The sequence below is a fragment of the Artemia sp. Qi Xiang Cuo genome, chromosome 2 (genome assembly GCF_049724085.1).
Source record: "Artemia sp. Qi Xiang Cuo chromosome 2, ASM4972408v1, whole genome shotgun sequence".
Classification (NCBI taxonomy): Eukaryota; Metazoa; Arthropoda; class Branchiopoda; order Anostraca; family Artemiidae; genus Artemia; species Artemia sp. Qi Xiang Cuo.
The window spans coordinates 82,917,460-82,940,173 of record NC_142795.1 but is presented as its reverse complement, the minus strand read 5'-3'; the positions used below and the strand labels follow the sequence as shown (position 1 = coordinate 82,940,173).

General features: G+C 35.4%; 1 protein-coding gene across 1 annotated transcript; it reads left to right on the top strand.

Annotated features, from left to right (window-relative positions):
• The first annotated feature begins 3,982 nt into the window (after positions 1-3,982).
• On the top strand, positions 3,983-4,507 carry LOC148955702 (protein CFDP2-like). Its single transcript, XM_089107889.1, has one exon. It carries the CDS (start codon positions 3,983-3,985, stop codon positions 4,505-4,507), a length of 525 nt encoding a protein of 174 aa, XP_088964015.1.
• The last annotated feature ends 18,207 nt before the right edge of the window (positions 4,508-22,714 follow it).

Here is a 22,714-nt window from a genome sequence, read left to right as displayed (position 1 = left end):
CTGTTTCAGATGTGTTTATCTACTTCTATGGTTCCCAACAGTTTTCTCTGTGGCATAGTCACCTCGGTTTTGAAGCGTGGGAAAACTTTGTCAGAGTGTAGGTCTTATCAACCAATTACTGTGTCGTGCACTCTTAGCAAAGTTTTTGAATATATTCTTCTCCTTTTCATTTCAGAAAATGTTAACTTTGGTGCAAACCAATTTGGCTTTAAAAAAAGACTGGGATCTCAGCACACCCATCGTGTTCTAGGTTCCCTCCTGTTGCTATCTGTTAATGATAAATCTCCCCTTCATATCTGTGCTCATGATCTTTTAAAATATTTTGATAGAATAATCCACACACATGCACTCTATTTCTTTTTTTCGAACAATATTATCCTTTCTATTGTTGTTTTGTTAAGGTGCTGGTATTCAAACTCTTTTATTCGGTTGAAATGAAATGGATCAGTTTCTGATTCAAAGGTGTTTCTTTGGCGTGGGGTCCGTCAGGATGGTGTGCTTTCTCCAACTATTTTTTAAGTTATGTATTGCTCCTATTCTTTCATCCTTGCCTTCGACTTTCATTTCTGATGGAATTGATGTCTCGTATCTTGCTTATGCGGACGATGTTCTCCTTGTCAGTCGTTCTAGGGCTCGCACTCTGCACTTTGGATCTCAGACCAGTTCTGGGATAACTAGAACTTCTCTTGTTTTTTCTTATTTACAAATAAATTCGAAATTTCTATATTCTTATCTTTTTTAGCATTGTTCTTACCGCTTAAATCTCTAATGAGTTTTTGTGTATCTTCATTCCCTTTTTTATTAATCTCAACTTGTTTTAAATAACCTTTTACTTTATTCATCATTTTGTTATAATTTCCAGCAGTTGGAATCTGTTTTAATTTTTTTAAATTAAGTTCAATAATATCTTTATTTCTCATAGTGTTAAATTGATTTCGTAAGTCTGAAATTGCTTTATTTTTTTCTATTATTTCATTTTCTAACCATGTTTTTAAATCTGGAATAATATTAAATCTGTAGGGTTTCTTATCATCTCGACCTTTTGCATTACGCTTTATCTCAATTAGATTATCTTCAAGTAATATTTTATTATTAAGATGATTATTTATTTTATTTAATAGTTAATTTTTTCTACCAGCAGCTTTTATATCAAATAGTTTCGCTGGTACGCGTAATTCATGAATGATGTAACGCGATAGTTTATTTTTTATCTCGAAGAATTTGGATTATCGTTGTATACAGCTTTTAATCAGTTCTGCAATGTCTGCCATTTATTAGGAGCTGATTTTATTAAACAAAATTCCAAATCTTAAAAATAGTCAAGCCTGAGGAATTCTATTGCTTTCTATTTACTATTCTTGAGACTTTCTTGAAAACTTGGACATCTGTTAATGTTTATTAATATGTTTAATAATTTAAATTTGTTAAATGATTTAAGTATGTAATAAATGGCAGTTTATTGTATACGATGTAAAAAGTTTACTGCAACCGAGTCTTTAGCTCGGGCAGTTTGAAAAAGAAATTATGTGCCAATGATTCAAGGTATTTGTACGCTTCATGGTTGCAAGAAAAATCTTTTTTTGGAAAAGGAAGCAATGAGCAAAAACCCTGGATAAAAGGAGGTGGTATCTGTACTGGCAAAAGTAGCGTAGAAAGGAAACTTTTAGACATCTAATATTCAAACTTTTCAAGGATTGATTATTTACATAGAAAATTAAATAAAACGGTTTTACTATAAGAAAAACTAAAATCAAAGAATTGTTGCAAATCAAAATAATTATTTTCGCATTTGACCTGTGAACATCTATTGATATTTAAGCCGGATTAAATTTGGAATAAATTACATTGGATTGTAGTGACCGTCAGTTTCGAAATAAGTGAAATAATAAATTTATATTTACGGACTATTTTACCATTTGGATATATTTACTGACTCATATAAAATATCAATTATCTTAATATCTTTTTAATTTGGTTTTACAATATGATTATAATTTAATTTTGCTAAAAATCGAGCGTAAGAAGGGAGTGTCTTTTTACAAGGGCTATTGTATCTGTTGGGAGTGTTACTTCCTTAAACTACGGGGATCTGGTAGTACGAAACTACACTTTGTTTGCTTATTGGTATCTGGTTCTTATGATACGTACAGTGAATAATGAATAATGGACTTGTTTTTTCGCCGGTTTTAAATTTTTTGCAGTTTAACCGTGATAATGGAGTGAATGAAAACAAAATACTGAAATTTGGAAAGAAATATTTTCTGGACTTGCCGAGTGTAATCGAAGCTAAAAAAACTCCTCTACGATGCGGCTGTACCTGGGACTGAGCTTCTGAGAAGACAGGGGTCGAAGGCTTTGGAAAGCCATCTGAAGGATATTTTAAGTATATTCGAGAAATGTGACGAGGAAGAAATAGACCTACCGATGTTTGTAATTAGTTCTCCAAATGATGTACCTATCATTCCTGCTTTGGTTTATTCGAGTTTGAACGCGAAAATGAATAGAATGGAACACTTCCTAAAGACTGTTTCAAGTAAGTTCGAGTCGTATGATAATCACTTTCCACCAGTGCCTGCCCGTGCAATGCCGCCAACTGACTCTCACACCACTGTTGTTGTCTCTAAAGTGCGGCAAACACTAAATGACCCGATAAAACGCAAAGAAGTGCTCGATAAAGTGAGCTGTCATGATGCAGTTACCAAGCTGAGTTTGCGAGGTGACAAATGGCTAATCAATGTTAAAAAATATGCTGCTGAAGAATTCAAAGACTCTATTTCAGTAATTTTAGTAGAATCTCCATCCAAGGTGGTCACTAAACGGTTTTTCGGGATAGTCAGAGGAATACCGAAGGAATTAGACCTCTCATTCTTTCAAGGATATCCAGGTGTGGTGGAAGCTATGCGGCTCGGTGACACTGGCACGGTTAAGCTTGAGTTTTGTGACTCTATGTCAAAAGCCAAGGCTATGCAAAATGGTGTTAAACTTGGATATGAATATTTATCTGTGAAAGAATATCTGTCGGCACCTCGGTGCTGTCTAAAATGCCGTTCGCCAGACCATAAAGTAGCTGATTGTGCAAGTTTGGTTGCGAAGTGTGCACGCTGTACGGGCCCTCATATTTCCACCAAGGATTTTCCCTGCCATCTTGATGCAAGATGTGCTAATTGTGGTGAAAATCATGCCTCCTTTAGTCTTAGATGCAAAGTGCTGAGAGATATCATTGCCAAGAAGAAATGATTGCGCCTGTTTCGATTGTTTCGCTTAATATAAATGGTGCTCGTTTAAAGGAGCATTTGATTGATGAATTGTGTGACCACTTTGACATAGTATGCCTTCAAGAACACCTCCTGACTTCTACTAGTATTAACGTGTTAAATAGAAGTCGTAATCAGTCCGTTTTTACAACTAATGCTGAGGTTACTTTTGAGACCTTCTGGAGGCCTCGCGTGTATTGTTTAGAATAACCTGAGTTTGCTCTCTCCAGTGTGTTTTACAGTGATAAATTCATCCTTGCGGTTCGGTTTGGTAATACTGTGCGATAAATGTTTATCTCCCGTGTAACAAAAAAACTATTTCCGCTTTAAACGCGTATATGAAAGCCTCGGCTAATCTTAAGGCTATTCTTGCGTCTGTTGTATCGACTGGTTATGATTTCATAGTGTTTTTTTTCAAGGTTCCTGAGTAACTTCTCAGGTGCTTCCCCCAAGCAACTCAGGCGCGTCCCCAGGTGGTGGATAGGGGAACATCCTTCAGATATGGAGGATACCCTCGAATATTAAATAAGAGGGCGCGGACCAAGGGGGGACCCAGTCTCTGGGGTCTTAAATAGCCGGTGCACCCTTGTCTGGGGGATATAAATACGGACAGAGGAGGAGGTGAGCCCCTCTGATAGCGATCTTGCTGGGCCCACCGGCGCGTGGATATGTCCCGAAGACGTTAAACTCACCCCCAGTAATGGGATAAATTGCTTGGTGACGCCGTGATGCCAAATGGGATGATCCTCCCAGCGAGGACAACTGCGAAGAGCGGAAGACACACTCGAGGGTGTCAACGGTCCCGGCTAGAAGCAGAGACGCTAGACATCATCGGCCTCTCAGAGACTCATCTACCAGGTATCAGCGAAGAACAGATAGGAGACGCAACCCTCCTGCTTTCTGGAAGACAAGACGGAACACACAGACAAGGAGTCGGCTTTTTACTGACAAAAGCAGCAAGGAAATCTCTTCTATCAGTGGTGTCTGTCTCAGAGAGATTAATGATGATCCGACTCAAAAGCAAGTTCAAAAACCTCTCCGTGGTACAGATCTATGCTCCGGATTCATCAAGGTCGGACGAAGAGTCGGAAGATTTCTACTCTCAGCTCCAGAGCCTTGTCGACACCATTCCAAAGAAAGACATCGTGTTAGTCCTCGGGGACTTCAATGCCATCGTGGGGAGTGACAATAGCGGAAACGAAGCTGTCATGGGCACGTTCGGGATCGGAAAGATCAACGGCAGAGGAGAATGACTCACTGAATTCGGCCGAGATAACGAGCTTTTTATCACAAACACAATGTTCAAGCACAGACGAAAGAGAAAAGTCACGTGGTGGTCCCCCGATGGAAGGACTGCCAACATGATAGATTATATACTGGTATCCAGCCGATGGAAATCTTCATTCACAGACACAGTGACGCTAGGAGGTGGGGACTTTGATAGTGATCACAATCTCCTCATGTCATCGCTTCGCCTAAGATTAAAGGCCGTTGTCAAGCTGAAACAAAAAGTTCCAAGATCCCGGATAGAAGCCCTTAAAGACCTTAAGACGAGACAAGAGTACAGAATGCAGCTCAATGAACGACTGTCAAAGACCTTGCAAGAAACACCTGATCTGCTGAGTCCAGCCGACATCGATCTACTTGTTTCGCAAAGCAGCCTGGCCGTATGCGAGACAGCTGAGCTCGTCCTCGGCCGTAAATCTGCAGAAGACAAGCCATGGGTTACCCAGGAGATTATTGATATGTGTACCGAGAAACGAACTCTCAAAAACAAGCAAGATCGAGAAAGCAAGGATAGATTCAAAACCTTAAACGTCAAATTGAGAAGAAAACCCGCCAAGCACTAAAAGACATGATTACTGAAAAGTGTCGGCAGTGTGAGGAGGACTCCCGTAGGGGTAACTCACACCTCATGTTCAAACGTGCTAGAGAGCTGACAAACCGCAAAGAAGCGAAGTGCCTCGATCTCTTAGATAAAAATGGACACAAAATCACTACTTGTGCCGGAATCCGATATCGCTGGATAAGAACACTTCCAGGAAAAGCTTAATATCACAGTAAACCCAGATCCTGAAGTGATTCGAAAGTTCCCAGCACACAGAAATGAGGAACCACCCCCACCACCCTTAAGGTCAGAAGTAGAAGCTGCACTCAAATCCCTCAAGTCAAATAAGGCACCCGGAATAGACGGTATACAGGCAGAAGTGCTAAAAGTGGAATCTGATATCGTCGTTGATCTGTACCACAAAATAGTAACAGCTGTATGGGAAATAAAATACTTCTCCCAGTCTTGGTCGAAATCTGTCATAGTGCCCTTGCACAACAAAGGATCTAAAATTAACTGCGAAAACAACAGACCCATATCGCTTACTTGCCAACCATCTAAAATCCTTACGAAAATTCTACTTGATCGGATCAGAAACCTGACAAGACAAATAATCCCTGAATATCCAGCTGGCTTCCGTCAAAACCGATCCACCATAGACCAAATTTTTATGATCAGACAGATTATTCATAGATACCTGAAATCCGGGAAAGAACTATACCCGCTGTTTATCGATTTCAAACAAGCTTTCGATCTAATTTGGCGAGATGGCCTATGGCACATCGTGGCACACTACGGTATTCTCACTGACATTATCAAGAGCATGTACGAGAAGTCGAGAAGCATCGTGCAGACAAACGAAGGCTTTACTGAAGAATTCTCAACCTCTTCAGGAGTGCTGCAAGGATGCCTACTCTCCCCCACTCTGTTCTGCCTATTCCTGAATGCTGTACTGGCACTGGTGCCCAATGACACGGGAGCACTCATGAGTGGACACCTCTTTGACTTGCGTGCATACGCCGATGACATTAATCGCCTAAACAAACAACTAGAGGAACTGCAATCAAGCGCTAACGATATTGATCATGCAGCTAGTTCCTTTGGGATGAAATTCAATGCTAACAAGACAAAAGCCATGAAGGTAACGCGGCATACAGATACAGGCCTTCAACCCAGCAAAATTATTATCCAGGGGGAGGAGATCGAGTGGGCTGACCATTTTGTTTACCTAGGAAGTGAGCTGACGTCCACAAACGACTCCTCAAAAGACATTAAACGACGCCTCGCCCTTGCCTCAGCATGCTTCAGGTCATTACGATCAAATCTGGAAAAACAAACATCTGTAGCTGAAACTAAAAACACGCCTTTTTCGAGCTCTTGTGGTTCCAGTAGCAACGTACGGAGCAGAGACATGGACCTTGAAAGTAGAAGCCAAACGCCGGTTGGCGGCCTTTGAAACAAAATCCCTCAGGAATCTTGCTAGTATCACCTACCGTGACCGAATATCAAACGAATGGCTATTGTCTTCGCTCAACTATTCCCAGACCATCATGCAGACCATCCAGCTTCAACAGCTTCGATGGTTAGGCCACGTTCAGCGGATGTCCCCAGCCCAACTTCCAAAAATTGCTTTTGAAGGAAGGATTGATGCCTTCCGTCCAAAAGGACGACCTCCCAAGCGCTGGAGGGAAAACTTTCCCAGATATCCCCTGTCGGTACTTCTTCGGACTGCAGCGAACAGGGAATCGTATAAGAGGCTTTGCCATAGTTCAGTCAGAGGAGAAGCCCCGAGTCGGCCAATCTGGCAGGATGGGAGTTCAGTAAGTAAGTAAGTGGTGACTTCAACACAGATATTACAAGTCAGTCAGTTCGATCCGATATAGTCCTTGAGGCTTTTTCTGCTTATAAAATAGTTGAGAAAAGTTTTGATTATTCATATATTCACCAATCTGGAAGTTTGTCTAATATTGACCATGTAGTTTCCTCGCCAAATATTAATGTATTGACTGTTCTTGTTCATGAAGACTATCGTGATATTGACCACCTCCCGATTTCGTTTTCTGCTTCACTAGTCGCTTCCCATTCTACTAGACCATTTACAAAAAGTTCTAAGTGGTTTTACAGGAATAACTGGAGTAGAGCTAATTTTGCACTTTATATTACAACGTTGTCCGCGTTATTGGGTTCTATAAAAGTGCCTTACCATTTGCTTCAAGTTACTGACCGTTTCTCAAATGATAAGCAGTCTCTAAATAAATATTATGATAAAATAATTTGGTGCTTAAAACAAGCAGAGGCCACTACTGTTCCTCTAGAAAAGATTAAAGTTAAAACTAGAAAACCAGAAGGGGTTTTGGACCCAGAATTAAAAGTTGTAAAGAATAAAACTAAGTTTTGGCTACGAATATGGGTGTCTTGAGGTCGGCCAAATCGAGTTGTCTTCGATCTGAAGCAAAGTGCCAAGTGTGCTTATAAAAACGTTTACGGCAGTCTAGGGTATCTGGTTTTGATTTTCCTGCGTCGAGAAAGGAGTGGTCTCATGTTATGAATTCCTATAAGCTTAGTAGTGATTTTTCTGAAAGTCCTATAGCAGTTCATACTTGGGTGTCGTATTATAATGATATTTTCGGCAAGGTGAACCGGGAAGTTGAAAAGTTTTTTAGTAACCTTCTTGAGTCGTGTTTGCCTAATCATATTTCTCAGAGTAATGTATTAACAGTTTCTACTGTTGATATTAGTCAAGCTATTAAGAATATGCAATCTAGCTCTATTGAACAAGACGGAATTTCGTCTTATCATCTAAAAGTAGGTTGCCCAACTTTGATAGATCATCTTCAGCTACTGTTTCATATGTGTTTATCTACTTCTATGGTTCCCGACAGTTTTCTTTGTAGCATAGTCACCTTGGTTTTGAAGCAAGCTAAAACTTTGTCAGAGCGTAGTTCTTATTACCTAATTACTGTGTTGTGCAATCTTAGCAAAATCTTTGAACATATTCTTCACCTATTCACTTCGAAAAGTGTTGTTTTAGGTGCAAACCAACTTGGCTTTCAAGATAGGCTGGGATGTCAGCACACCCATCGTGTTCTAGCTTCCCTCCTGTTGCAATCTGTTAATTATAGATCTCCTATTCATATCTGTTTTCTTGATCTTTCAAAAGCTTTCGATAGAATAGTCAACACGCATGCAATTTATTTCCTTTTTTCCAACAATATTAACCTTTCTATTGTTGTTTTGTTACGGTACTGGTATTCAAACTCTTTTATTCGGATAAAATGTAATAGATTAGTTTCTAATTCAAAGGTGCTTCATTGGCTTGGGGTCTGTCAGGATGGTGTGCTTTATCCAACCATTTTTTAAGCTGTGTACAACTTTGATCCTATTATCTTTTATTTTAACTTTCATTTCTCAGGAAATTGACTTCTCCTACCTTACTTATGTGGACGATATTCTCCTTGTCATTCGTTCTAGGGCTGCACTCTCACATTCTGTCAGCTGGATCTCAGACCAGTTCAGACGGATTGGGTTTATGTTGAATCTTGATAAGTGCGAATATGTTTCATTTAATTTGAGTGCGAGTCTACCTCTTAATTGTGTTTTTTTCTCTATTCCCTGTGTCTCTTCTTTTCCGTGGCTTGGTCTTCACATTACTAATAATCTCAAATACTTCCGGCTCTGACAGTTTCTAATGCAAAAAAAAATTCAGATTGGATATTCAAAAATAGTTGCAAATAGAGGGAGGTACAATAGAAAAGCGCTTGGGAAATTATATTCTTCATTTTTTGATCATTCTATTATTTTTTTATCTGGTGTTCTTCCAATTCTGAAGCCTAAAGATCTGAATTCTATCCAGACTTATTATTTTAAATTTTCTCGGTACCTTTTGTGCCTCCCTCCGTGGTACCGGAACCAGCATCTAATATTGCGATTCAGCCTCCCTGATTTACGGGAAAAAGTGACTGTGCTTGCGGGAAAGCTGTCGTTGTCTGCAGGTCTTACTGCGCACCATAATTTACGTCGTCTTATTAAATAATTGTTAAGTGTGCGAGTTTGCTTTTTTTTTGTTTGTTTTTTTTTGTTTTTTTTTTATGTACTCCGCTTCTTTTTTATAGTGGGTAATAAATAAATTATTATTATTATTATTATTATTATTATAGTGTCGGTGACCACTGGCAAGCAGATTTGGTTAGTATGCAACAGTATAAAAGTAAAAATAATAATTTCAATTATATTCTTACAGTCATCGATTTTTTTAGTAAATATGCTTGGTGTAATCGTTTAAAGGATAAAACGGGTTAGGAAATTGTTAATACTTTTACAGATTTATTTAAAAATAAAAAGCCTTAAAAATTAAAAGCAAATAAAGGTAAAGGATTGGTTATGAAAAACGTTCAAGTATTTCTTAAGATTCATGAAATTCATTAGTTCTCATCTGAAAGTGAATTGAAAGGTCAAATTGTTGAACGGTTTAATAAAACTATCAAAGAGAAATTTATGTAAACATTTTACTCATAATAACACAAAACGTTGGATAGATGTATTACCCTCTTTCGTTGACAATTATAGCAGTTCTTATCATCGATCCATCTAAATGAAACCAATAGAAGCGAATAGAAAAGAAATGAAAACAAGGTGTACACTAATTTATCTCCTGATGTCGAAGTTCAAAAACCATCCATAAGTAAATACAACGTTGACGTTTTGGTTAGAATTAATAAACGTAAGGGTATTTTTGATAAATGTTACCTACCAAATTACACAACTGAAGTGTTTCAAATAGCTGCCGGGAAATATATAACCCTGTTAACGTATGAACTGTCAGACAAAACTAGTGAACCCATAATTGGTGGTTTTTACGAAAAAGAACTCTCGAAAACTATTCAATAAAAACTTTTATTGTATAAATGAATCCTATGAAGTTGAATAAATTAGTAGCAAGTATAGTGAAAAGTAGAGAAAAACAAAGAAATATAGTTCAAGAACGTTCCTTAGAGCAAGCTGGATTTCTGGACTATGCTGAAAAGTTGGGTGGTCCAATCGTTGAAACAAACGATAAAAACATTAATATGACTACTGATAAATTGCATGAAAAAGAAACTAATTCAAAAATACAATTACAACGATTGGATCAATCTTTAAGCAACTCACTAAGTTTTCAAGCTCCCACAAGTCAAGCTATTTTACCCCTGAATAAACCAAATTTCATTGCTAATGTCAATCCTGGGATAGATAAAGAATTTTTTAAGGAAATCAATAAGGACTATGATCCTAAGGGTTCCTATTTTGAAATGCATGGTTTTTATTTAAAAAATTATCAATATTTAAAAGATGCAATAGATGAGTCAGGAACACTTAATCAAAGATTTGCAATTAGTCAATAATGGAACCTTGTCTTGGACTCACGTTTAAACCTTGAGCCTTTTCTTTAAAAAATGTTGTCTAATCTTAGAAAGAGGATGTTAAAGTTAGAAAAAAGAATCTAAATCATAGACAGGTTCAATACAGGACATATTTAGTTTAAGGCAATTATTGCGATGCATATTAACTATATTTAAATAGGTTGAAGTCCTAGTTTAGGGGTTTCTTCATTTTTTAGAAAGTGGTTTAGTTTGGTGAATGAAAATGTCAGTGGTACTAATGTAGAGTTGCTCCTGTTCAGAAGGGGAGGAGGTAGCCTAAAATTCTAGTTTAGGGGCTTCATACTATCTTGAATACCAGTTGAGTCAGGTGGACAAAATTCTCAGGGATGTATTCAAAGTCTACTAATCTCATCTCCTACTCTACTAATACTAATCATTCTACATTTTGTTTTTTTTTGTGTGTGTGTGTGTCTGTGTAACTTTGGTAAGGTGGTTTTTTATGGTATTTGAGTGATCTTGGAACAGATGTCTTTATTTTTCCTTTATAGGGGAGATAAACTCTGGCCTTAAGGTATTGTAATCTTTGGTTGCATGCCATAGGCTATGACTAGACTAATGAGGCGTACCAGCTGGGTATTTTCGAGGGGCTAAATGTAGATTGTATAGAGGTTGGCTGTAATACAATACTTTTATTTAGTTATCATATAATAATACAAGATATATATATATATTCTACTTGGGCGGGATGTCCCAAGTAGACCACAAGTCTCAGAAAACTACAATAATATATAATAAGATACTTAGAAACTTAAATTAATCCGAAACTGTTCCAATGTATTTCTAACAAGATAATAAACGGGCAGAGGTTCGCCTTTCAAGTCAAAGAGTCTGCCCTCAGTCTCAAAAATCTGAGTATATATATGAAAAACCAACCACTTCCATCCGGTTCATTGACGTACTTAGCCAGAAAATTGGTTATTGAGCGAGTTCCTTCCAAGCTTACCCATTCCAGGATGTGTATCTTTATCTTAATACAAAGTGGTATTTCGAAACTTTATATTTGCGTCTTAATATATTTTTACTAAATTCCAAATTAACTAAATTAGAAAGCTTTACCACATTACTCCCCATTTAAAGAAGAGTTGCCCACAACTCTCAATACTTAACTTTTTAAAAACAACTTTATTTTGTTTACAGCTATTATGCTGCCATCCTTGGGTCATTATGTGCATATACCCTCAATGAGTTTTCTTAGGGTCATGTTTCAGGTCAAATATAGCCCATGTTCTTTTTTTTTGTCGAAGAATTTCAATTTGAAATTTATCCTTGTTTCTCTTTTTCTCTGACTCTAGCACTGAAGAATACTCTTTTTACCCTTTTCATAGGCATCTTCTGTTTTAGCTTGACCCCAAGCGGCTTAAGCATTATATTAGTGGTTCTGCTTAAATTATATTTCAAGTTATATTAGAAACGTTTATGAATTATTTGAGTTTAAATTTAATTCCATTAATAATTTAATTTATCTGTGTGATGTGGTTGATATACCGTTTATTTTTCAGGTTTAGAAATGCCTTGGATAAATTATACATAAAAATTTTGGTTTTTTAGTTTTCACATATTTTTCCAGCACAAATCATTTTCACATATTTCAATAATATAAAGCCTTTGAGGCTATACAGCACATTCTCTAGACCTAAATTAAGTTCTGATTTTATCTCACTTTCTGATGAACTTGTAGTAAAGTCTGTAATACTGCATACAGTTTCCAAAATATCAGTTAATGAAGTATGGTTTGGTTTCTGATGGTATGAGATGTTAGTATCAGGATACATTTGAAGTGGCTTCAAAATTTTGTTACTTTCCATAAGTGCGTCAGAAATGATTGAAAAAAATGGATCCGAAAGGATTTTACGAAGAATTTGATTTCCGAGAAGAATCTAAGGCTGTATCTAAAATAAATATTCAAATTAGAATACACATAAAGCATAATTTGTTACCTATATATAGTAAAACGAAACACTCAAAATCTGTATATATCACTGCATTCTTTTTTTAACGAAATTTAATTACTTTTAATTACTTTCTCCTCTTTTTACTCTTAATATTAATTATTAATCACTTAAAAGATTGTTTCCCAATAAAAATATTTATACGTTGACTCGAAGTCAAACATTTATATATAACATTAAATCACTAGTTAAGACTTAAAGTAAATAAAAACATAGTATATACACAAGCATTGTGTAATAAACTGACACAAGTATTTTTTTAAGTCGCAAAACTAGAAAGGATATATAACTACTGGTTAAAACTTAAAGCATTTAAAAAAATAAAACACGGTATAGACTAGCATAGGAATTAATTCCAATTAGTGTTTTGTTAATTGCTTATAGAGGATTAATTTAGAATACTTCTTGAATGATATAAAAATAAAAAACACAAATACTCAACATTTAATTCACTATATTTACATGGACAGTTTAGGTTATATATACATATATATATATTAAGAGAAGTTATATTGATACATAACTTAATTGTTAAAAACAAATAATAATTATGTACCCTAATAATTTATTTAATCACTGCAATATTTGTTCTTTTTACAACTTTTAAATATGTCCGTCATGACTTTTATCTGATAAGGCTTAACTGCAATTTAAAATATATTAAAAACATTAACCCTAACCAATAGATTTATACACTATAACTGATAACCGTGATTAGCCTCTATATAAGGGCTTGGCAATGGTTCATATAACATGATTCTGCTATTAAAATTTACATATTTACAATTTTTTTTTATATGATAACAATTCCATATTTATAAAGTGTTTTCAAAATATCTTTATAACTGTATATATTTCTCAACAACATTTGTTACCACTATATAACTAATCCATATATGACAATATAAATTTTCTTTTCTTTTTTTTAACACTATGGTTCTATGCCAAAGCAACTTTTATCGCTATCTGTCATTAGATCACATTATATCTGTCTTTATGTTAGAAATTTTGAGCTTTTTAATTCTGGTTAGATTTGTAGATATTTGATATACCTTCATAACGTTATTGTACGTAATCTCTCTTTTTCCAGCCTTGATGTCATTTCATGATAAGGCTCCATTTAACAGCTTAGATTTGACAAGCTAAAAATTTAGCTATTCGTCTTTTTACCTGTTTTGGCACTACCAATTGACTCGTGCCTGCACCCTGAAGATTTTCTTACCAGGGCTGCCTTCTGGTAGCTTGTCACAACGTTTCTGGGTTCTCTTGTCATCAGCTAAAGCTAAAAGGACTATTATGAACCTGCACACACACAATAATTAATTATATCGTATAGTATTGCCACACTTTTTTTGATTTGTGGCCACAGTTTCCTCTTTCCGAAAAGGACTCCCACATAAAAGAGCATAATTTTTCCTGTCTACTTGGAGCATATCTCCAATATTTCTATTAATCTCGGCTAGAGTTAACCACTGTAATGGTGCCTCCGTAGTATTAATGCTACTTATTTTGTACTTATTTAGTACAATTTTCGTACTAATCTCGTTCAGTCAGTTCAATATGCGTGTATAACATAGTTTAACTGACTCCATTCAATTTCTTTTCCTTCAATTTTGTCTGGCTATATTTTCAACTTGAACCCTTTGTATTCTTCTTTTTGATTATTTACTTCAATGAAGCCTAAGCGTATTTTTCGAGTTTTTTTCCGTTTTTCAGTAAAATAGGTCTTTTTAAGCCTATATTCATATGTTTCATGTTTTATTCAATAGCTTTTACAAGTTTTTATGCTGATTGCCCTTTTATGGTCAAATTCATTATCTCCTTATTTGTAAGAGGTCGGGGGGGGGGGGGTGGTTATTGTCGCAACCTGTATTTTTTTTTTTTGAATTTCTCCGTTCGAAAGTGTTCGTGTTAGAAAAGTACTGTATTTTTTAGCTGATTTTTAGAACACTTTTAATTAATTTTTGCCCCGCATTTGCTAGTTCTCATTTCTTCCTAAAAATGCAATTTTTACGATATACGTGTTGCCAATTTTATCCCAGCTTTAATTACTATTTTATTTGCCAAAGAAAGAGAGACAATAATTCCCTTGGCAAGGCTAAATAAATTTGAATTCGGTGCTCATTATCTGTGGTTTATTGATAAGCTTGAATCTGGGCGAATTATAAGAATGAATTTCTCTTCATTACTGCGAGTTTTTTGTTGTGTAATGTTATATTTCATTTTCAAAGAAAAAGTGGATACGCTTAGTTTGTGTTAGGGTTCAACGGATTGGGATTTGGGTGTTTGGGTTGGCACAGGTGAAAACCAATTGTTAAAACCAGGGTTCTCCTGTGCCAGTTCGTTTTCTCAGATCCAATGCATCGCTAGAGTTAAAATTATTACCTTGAACTATTATTGTGGTTTGCTTGTGACGATGGGGTTAATTTTTGGCTTATTCTTAATGGATTTTGTCGTTGGCTTTTACCTCCTGGTAAGTTTTTAGGTTATAATTAATTTTTTATATTGCTTTTAGTTTCTTTTACCTAGCAACTTTTTTGCTTTCTAAGCTTATTCTAAGTTTCGCTTAAATCTTTATAGCGCTTAATTATTATCAAAATTTTTTGTTTCTTTTTACCTTTTGTAACCAATAAAGAAAATTAATATATTAGACTATAACTAATTATAACAAGATTACAGCTAGCTTATACATGTAGTGCACTTAATGTAAACTCTTGCTGTTTTTCTTATTAATATTATTTGTAAATTTCTTTTAAAATAATTCTTTTTCAAATTCGACTGGAGTGGCCACCTCAGAGAGTCAAAAGTCAGTAGATGCATTGCATGTCCTTAACAACGAGAGACCAGCAGTGATTGAGCTCAACTCCAAATTTTCTAGCTTCCAATGACCCTATTTCCTTAGACTACCCTCCTTCGTTTTTTTTTAAATTACCCCCAAATAATTTTTTTCAATATACATATCAAAAGAATCGCCTTTTAATACTGATTCTAAATATTTATAATTCTATTAGTTGCACTACACCCATTAAAAGTTACGAGTCACCTATTAATGTCCTGTATAATTGTTTCCGTGATAAGGTTTTTGTTGGCTTCCTATCACAATCTATTTGTCGACTAATTGGAATATAAGGGAGTATTTGCTTCACTCTATTTGCTTTCTAATATCAGACCGTATTTCTTTCATATATTATGAAGGAAATTTTGACATTATTAAAATATAGATATTTCTTTAGAGGCTCTTTACTCGTTTTATTCTATTTATTATTATTTTTTTCCGTTATCATTGTTTTATTCAAATATTAATCGGCTGGGAGCAACGCTTGTCCTCCATTTCTCCGTTTCCTGGTCTGAATTTTGGACTCCAAATTTTTGTTTCTATTCTTTATAATATTTGCAAGTTTTTCCGTGGTCTCTATAGTGCGGTTTACAAGGCTCTGAATTTGAGCGCGGTTTTGTTGCCTCGTCAAATATCTTTAATCTTTGTTGTTCATAATGTTTGGCCTTTTTCATAAATGATTTAGCTACCTGTGCTGCTGACGAAGGAACTTGTTGCTGTCCTTCTGGTTTCTTTACTTTTCTCCATAATTTTTCTCTTAAGGAGGGTTTTCTTAACGATGGCCCAGGTTTAGTTATATCTGTTTCGGTAGAAGAACTATAGGTGTTATATTCTGTTAACCCGCGTCTGGCAGATGGCGCTTGTTCCAAAAGCTGCTTTTGTGTTAAGACTGTGGGTGAGTCTAATATATAAAAATAAAATAATTCATTGGTTCCTTTTCAATTCTTCTTCCTCTTTGGATTTAACCTTTGGTTTTTTATGTTTTAAACCAATAGGCTGTGTTTGAGGATCTTCTTCGCTAGTATTCGATGAGCATCGAATATTTCCCTTTTTCTCTTGTTTGTTGTGGAGAGTTTGTAGCCAAGACTGGGCTAAATACTCCTTCTACTCCTCCCAACCTTTGCGGTCGTTAAAAAGGTCATAAAATTCATATGGTCTTCTGATATATACTGTTGAAATTGTTTCCTCTATTTCTTCGTCTGAAGGAATAGGCTCTGATTTCCAAGGTTTTGAAAAAAGTCCTTTTTTCATTCTATTATGGTGTACTACTTCTTCCTTTTCCTCATATTGATGCTTTAGAACATATGTTAAGTTATTTGGTAGAATTTTTTAAATCCTGTAGGGCCCATCCCATTTCGGTTTTAACTTTTTTTGTCCCTTCCAGGTTGGCTTTGAATACATAGACCAAATCCTCTAAACCCTAATTTGTCTTATTTTTGATTGTTCTGTCATATTTTTCTTTTTCTTCTGTTTTCGCATCTTCCAAATTGTCTTTAACTTGTTCCATAGCTTTTTTCATTCGCATCACCATTTCTTGCTTATATTGGTCTAGCTTGTAATATATTCTATCATTTAGTATTTCATCTAAAAAAATTCTGGGATTTCTTAGATGTTGTTAAAAGAATGGCGTTTCTTTTAAAGAACGTGTTAAGGTCGTATTTATTGCAAAGACTACAAATGGTAAATGTTCATCCCAACTTTAATTTTCTTCTCTTGCATGTATCCCCAGCATGTAAGCTAATTCCCTATGTTTGCATTCAACCTTTTCATTAGCTGATGCCATACAAAACGAGGTAATCCATCGTTTCACCCCCAGATATTCTGTAATTTCGTCTAATCATTCGGCTCGAAAACATGGCCCATTGTCACTAAGTAATTACTCTAGGAAAAATTCCGTGTTCCAAAAAGAGGTGGTTGACTAAAACTTTCGCAATGGCTTTTGTCTTTTCGTCTTTAATTGGAAAAGCCTATAAGTATGAGTTGAAATGGTCAACTAAGGTTAGTACATACCTGTTTCCTTTCCTGGAAACTGGTAAACTTCCTCCTCTTCCCAAAATGTCTATTGACATTAATTCTCCTACCCTTGAAGGGGTGGGGAAGAGACCTAATTCGGCCCTAGGGGTCTTTGGTGGCGACTTTTGTTTGGCACACTCTTGGTAGCTTTGTATGAAAGCTTTTACTTTTGAGTACATTTTTGGAAAATAAAAATTTCCTTTTAGCCTCCCAATAGTTTTCGCTTCTCCCATGTGACAGCCAACCGTTTCGTGTGCCATCTGTAAAATTTTTCCTTCCAGTGATTTTGGAATTACTGGAGAAATTTCTAAGTAATTTTTTCTATATTCTTGCGATGGTCTGTGATATCTTACCAAAATATTTTTACTTTCATTAAGATCAAAATTATCTAAGTCCTTCAAAGAATGTTTAAAGTACTCTAGCATTTTCGTTGCTTTTGATAAAAAGGATTTCATGGCTAAATAAAAATAACCTTTATTCTGATGATTCGAAATATTTTCATTAGATAGTATTTCTAGTCCTTCCAGTTCGTTCTTGATGGTTGTTATCAAATTTCCTTCCATATCAGGATTTCGTGACAAATCGTCGGGTAAAATGTTTGTACGAACCTTTATATATATTCGGGTATATGAATATGCTTTCAGACGTAGTATCCGCCGTATCAGTCGTGCTGAAGTATTTTGCATCGTATGTAGCCAAATTAGGGATTTTTGGTCTACGCGTAAAATGAATTTTTTTCGGTGTAAAAATTTTCGAAAATATTCTGTAAAAACTACAACTGCTAAGCATTCCCTTTCAACTGTCGAATATTTTCTTTCTGACTCCGTCAGTAACCGGCTGGCGTATTGGACTATTGATTCTACTCCTTTAGAATTTATGTTTAATAATATGGCTCCAATACCGTACCCCGAAGCATCTGTTTGTAAACAGAAGTCTTGTGACAAATCTGGTAGTTTAAGTATTGGTGCCTGTAATAATTGCCTTTTTATTTCACCCAGCGCTTGTTTTGTGTCCGCTGGACATTCGAATTTACCTGATTTTTTCAAAAGGTTTGTGAAAGGTTGCGCTATTGTTGCATAATTTTTAATATATCGTCTGAAATAGCTTAACAAACCACAAACTGATCTACAGCTTTTTTGATATTTAGGAGGCTGTAAATTTTCTATGACTGTAAATTTTTCTGGATTTTGTGAAATAGTACCTTGGTTTATCAGGTGTCCAAGAAAAACTAGTTTTGGCACTACTATTTTTAAATTTTCTGCTTTTAATTTTAAGCCTTCATTTTCAAACTTTTACAGTATTTTTCTAAGTCCGACCAAGAGGTTTTCCAGGTTTTCATTAAACAAAATTACATCATCTAAATAAGCCAAGGTATCTTTTTTCCTTCCTGGTTCGTTATCTTTTAACACCAAATTCGTTAGTCGACTAAAACAATTTAGACTAAATGATAAGCCAAAAGGCATGCGTTCAAATGTGATCGTTCTCCCGTTGTCTAAGATTACTGTTGCTTTATGCTTTATTTCTTGATCTAAAGCTATTTGCCAATATCCTGCTATTAAGTCAAAACTAGTGTAGTATTTTGTACCTCCCTGCGAATCTAAAATCGTATCAATTCTTGGTAACTTCATCACGTCTTTTACCGTGACGGCATTTAGCGCTCTAAAATCTATACATAACCTCCAGGTGTTATCTTTGTTTCTGACTATTACTAGTGGAAAACACCAATCACTAACACTTTCTTTAATTATACCCAGTTGTTCCATTTCCTTTATTTGGCCTTCCAGCCATGGTTTTAAATGATAAGGTGTTTTTTACGGTGACTTTTTAATTGGAGGGCCCTGCGTTGATTTTTTGTGCGTGATTAAGTGAGTTAATCTGTAATCCGCTTTGTGTCTTGCTAAAGTCCATTTAAAATCCCAAAAAATATTTTCCACCCGAGTTTTTTCGTTTTCCGGTAATTGTTTTAAATCAAATTCTTGGAAAAAATCAGTTTTCGACATTCCATACTTTTCTTGTGGTAGCGGTTTTAATGAGGATATTTATTCATGGCTAGTGAAATTTACGCTTAATTCTGGACTGTTTAGAGATTTTATTTCTGAATTTGAAATCCTTTCCACTGACCCAAGTTCTATTTGGTTCAGTTTTACTTTATTATTACTTAGATTTGATAGTTTTAAGTATGTGATACCATTTCCAATTTCAATAACTTTATTTTCCACGAAAATCGTGGGGTATTCTCCGAGAGTGTATCCCCCTATCACTGCGTCCATTATTTTAACCTTTCTTTGTTTTGTATTTAATCTCGCTAGCTCTTGAGCTGTTGTTCCCCCTTCTATTGTGATTTTTCTGTTTTTTTTAGGTTATAATTCGAATCGTCACTCTCTTTATCTGTTGTTATGCAAATTTGCCTATTAGTTTCATTTGCCTGGCTTATGGTTATTATATCGGTTATGGGTTCCCAAACGATCCCATATTTCCTGATGGCTACTTATTCTTGAATACAAGGGAACGACAGCTGCTTACATATTATTAGTACTACTGTTATTTCCTTATTCCCTGTGCTAAATTTTAATGGACATTCCCCCAAAATTGTCTGTCCGTATCCTGTCACAGATGTCAGGGTATTCTGGTATCTGCTTAAGTAACTTTTGACACTAGGAGGGAATCTCTGAAAAACTCCCTCTTGAACTAATGACTTAGTTGCAGCCGTATCTAGTAAACATGGTAAATTTCGAAAACACGCAATTTTAAAACAACGTAAAATAGGTAGACTATTATGATTTGTATTTGTATCACAACATTCTAAACTATATAGGGGTCTTTGTAAGTAAACAGCTCTGTTGACCCTTACAGGCTGGTTTCTCCGTTTAAATGCCCACTGTTTGGCCAAAACTTTTCTGGGGTTATCCCAGTTTTCTTCAGCGTTGCTACTTTGGCCCTGGGAATTGTTAAACGTTTGCCTCCTGGGCCTAAAGTTATGAATATTACTAGGTGTTTGCCAAGTATTATTTGTTCCCTGCCTTCCTAAATTTCTGCCCCCCTGCGTTCTGAGATTGTGTTTTGTTTTGTATGTCTGTCCTTCCTTGGATATTCTATTGCGGAAATGTGATACATAGTAGTTCGGTTTACTAAAATAATAGCAATTGAATCTTTCCTATATTGCTTGGTTATTTTCCCTTACTCATGGGGTCTATACCTATTTCTATATATTCTTGACCTGTTACCATTTGCTCTATAATTTTCCTCGGGAGGAGGAGGTGGGTGTCCATAATACTTGGTATTCCAAGTCATTAAGGACCTAATACAATGGGATTGGTCGTCAAATGGGGAGGGGTCAGTCCATGGTGGGAGAGTTTGTCCTTCCTCGTGCCTTTTTGGTTCACGATTTTGCTCCTAAAAGTTCACCCGCTTCTGTCCCCTCCCATATTTTACACTTTCTTGGGTACCTTCGCTGTCTAATAACATTTGATTAAACGTGGTCATTGCATCGTCAATTTTAATTACTGTTACGGCAAGAATTACAGACTGTTCTAAACTTTTTGGTTTCCGTAATAAGAAAGGTTTCCGGGACTTTTTTGGAAACCTTGGGTAAAAGTATGTAGTAGTACTTTCGATACAGTCTCGTCATTTCCGCCTTTCTCTAATTGAAAGCATACAGATCTACAAATTTTGTCGGCATATTCCCTGATACTAGTTGAGGTATTGAATGTCACTACCTCTGTTTTTAGCCTCTCGAAGATGCTTGTCTCTATGAATCTTGTTTTGAAAGATTCAATTAGAGTACTGATGTCCTTGAGCTCTTTTCCTTAATTGCCTCAAAATTCTTAAGGGCGCTTCCCTTTAATCTGGCTGCAACGCATTGCTCTTTGACCTTATCCTCAAATGATTCAGTTAGTTCGTCGAAAATTTTTAATTTTTTGATAAACTCATCTATAGCTGAAATTCCGGCGTATTCGGGTATAATTTTTGCAATTTCAAGTACCGTTGATAGAGAAGTCATTTTTTCCTCTGGTAAAGCCATTTTATTTCAATCTACTATATTTATCCAGCCCTCTCGACCCAGTTTTTCCAACGGCCACCAGTTGTGGTAAGGTGGTTTTACTGGTATTTAAGTGATGTAGTGGTAGATGCCTTTATTCTCCCTTTATAGGGGAGATAAACTCTGGCCCTAAGGTATTTAAACTTTGGTAGCGTGCCTTAGGCTATGACCGAACTAATGAGGCGTACCAGCTGGGTATGTTCGAGGGGCTAAAGGTAGATTGTATAGAGGTTGTCTATAACACAATACTTTTATTCAGTTAACATATAATAATACAAGATATATATATATTCTACTGGGACTTGCTGTCCCAAGTAGACTACAAGTCTCAGAAAACTACAATAATATATAATAAGATACTTAGACACTTACATTAATCCGACACTGTTCCCAGGTATTTCTAACAAGATAATAAGCGGGCAGAGGTTCGCCCTGCAAGTCAAAGACTCTGTCCTCAGTCTCCAAAATCTGAGTATATATATGAAAAACCAACTACGTCCTTCCGGTTCATTGACGCATTTCGCCAGGAAATTGGTTATTGAGCAATTTCCCTCAAAGCTTGCACATTCCAGGATTTTAATCTTTATCTTAATAAAAAGTGCTATTTCGAAACTTTGTATTTGCGTCTTAATATATTTTTACTAAATTCCAAATTAACTAAATTGGAAAGCTTTACCACATAATTATTGTGCTTGTATTATGTTATAAATTTTGATTCTATTTCAATTGTCATTTTCTGTCTTTCTCTTCTTTTTTTGTACTCCATTTGCTATTGTATTTACAATGGTTCATATATAAATTCAATTCATATTGAGTGACTAATTTTATATTATATTTAATAAAATGATTTCAAAGTTAGTATTGGTGTGGTTGAATCCAATCAGGCAAGGGGGGGAAGAATTTATATAACTCATCATCCAAAAATAAACTCTGAAAATCAGAAATCGATTGTACATTTGATGCAAAGTTCAATTAATTGCTCTTTTCTGTTTCTTAACAGAAGAAAACTTTTAATTTTTTAAATATGAAAATTTGTGAATAAAGAGCTAAGTAGTTAAATTGGTTTTGTAATTTTTAAAATAGCCTGTTTAAGTCTGTTCAAGTCTCTTGTTTTGCCAATCTTTCAGTTTTGTGCTCATCTTTTTATGTGTGTGTGAGCTTTATAATTTCTAGGTAATTTATTGAGAATTTTTTATTATTATTTTAAATGTTTTCTATTTCTATTTTTTTGTAGGATTTGAAGATTTATATCATCCAAAAATAAACTCTGAAAATCAGAAATCGATTGTACATTTGATGCAAAGTTCAATTAATTGCTCTTTTCTGTTTCTTAACAGAAGAAAACTTTTAATTTTTTAAATATGAAAATTTGTGA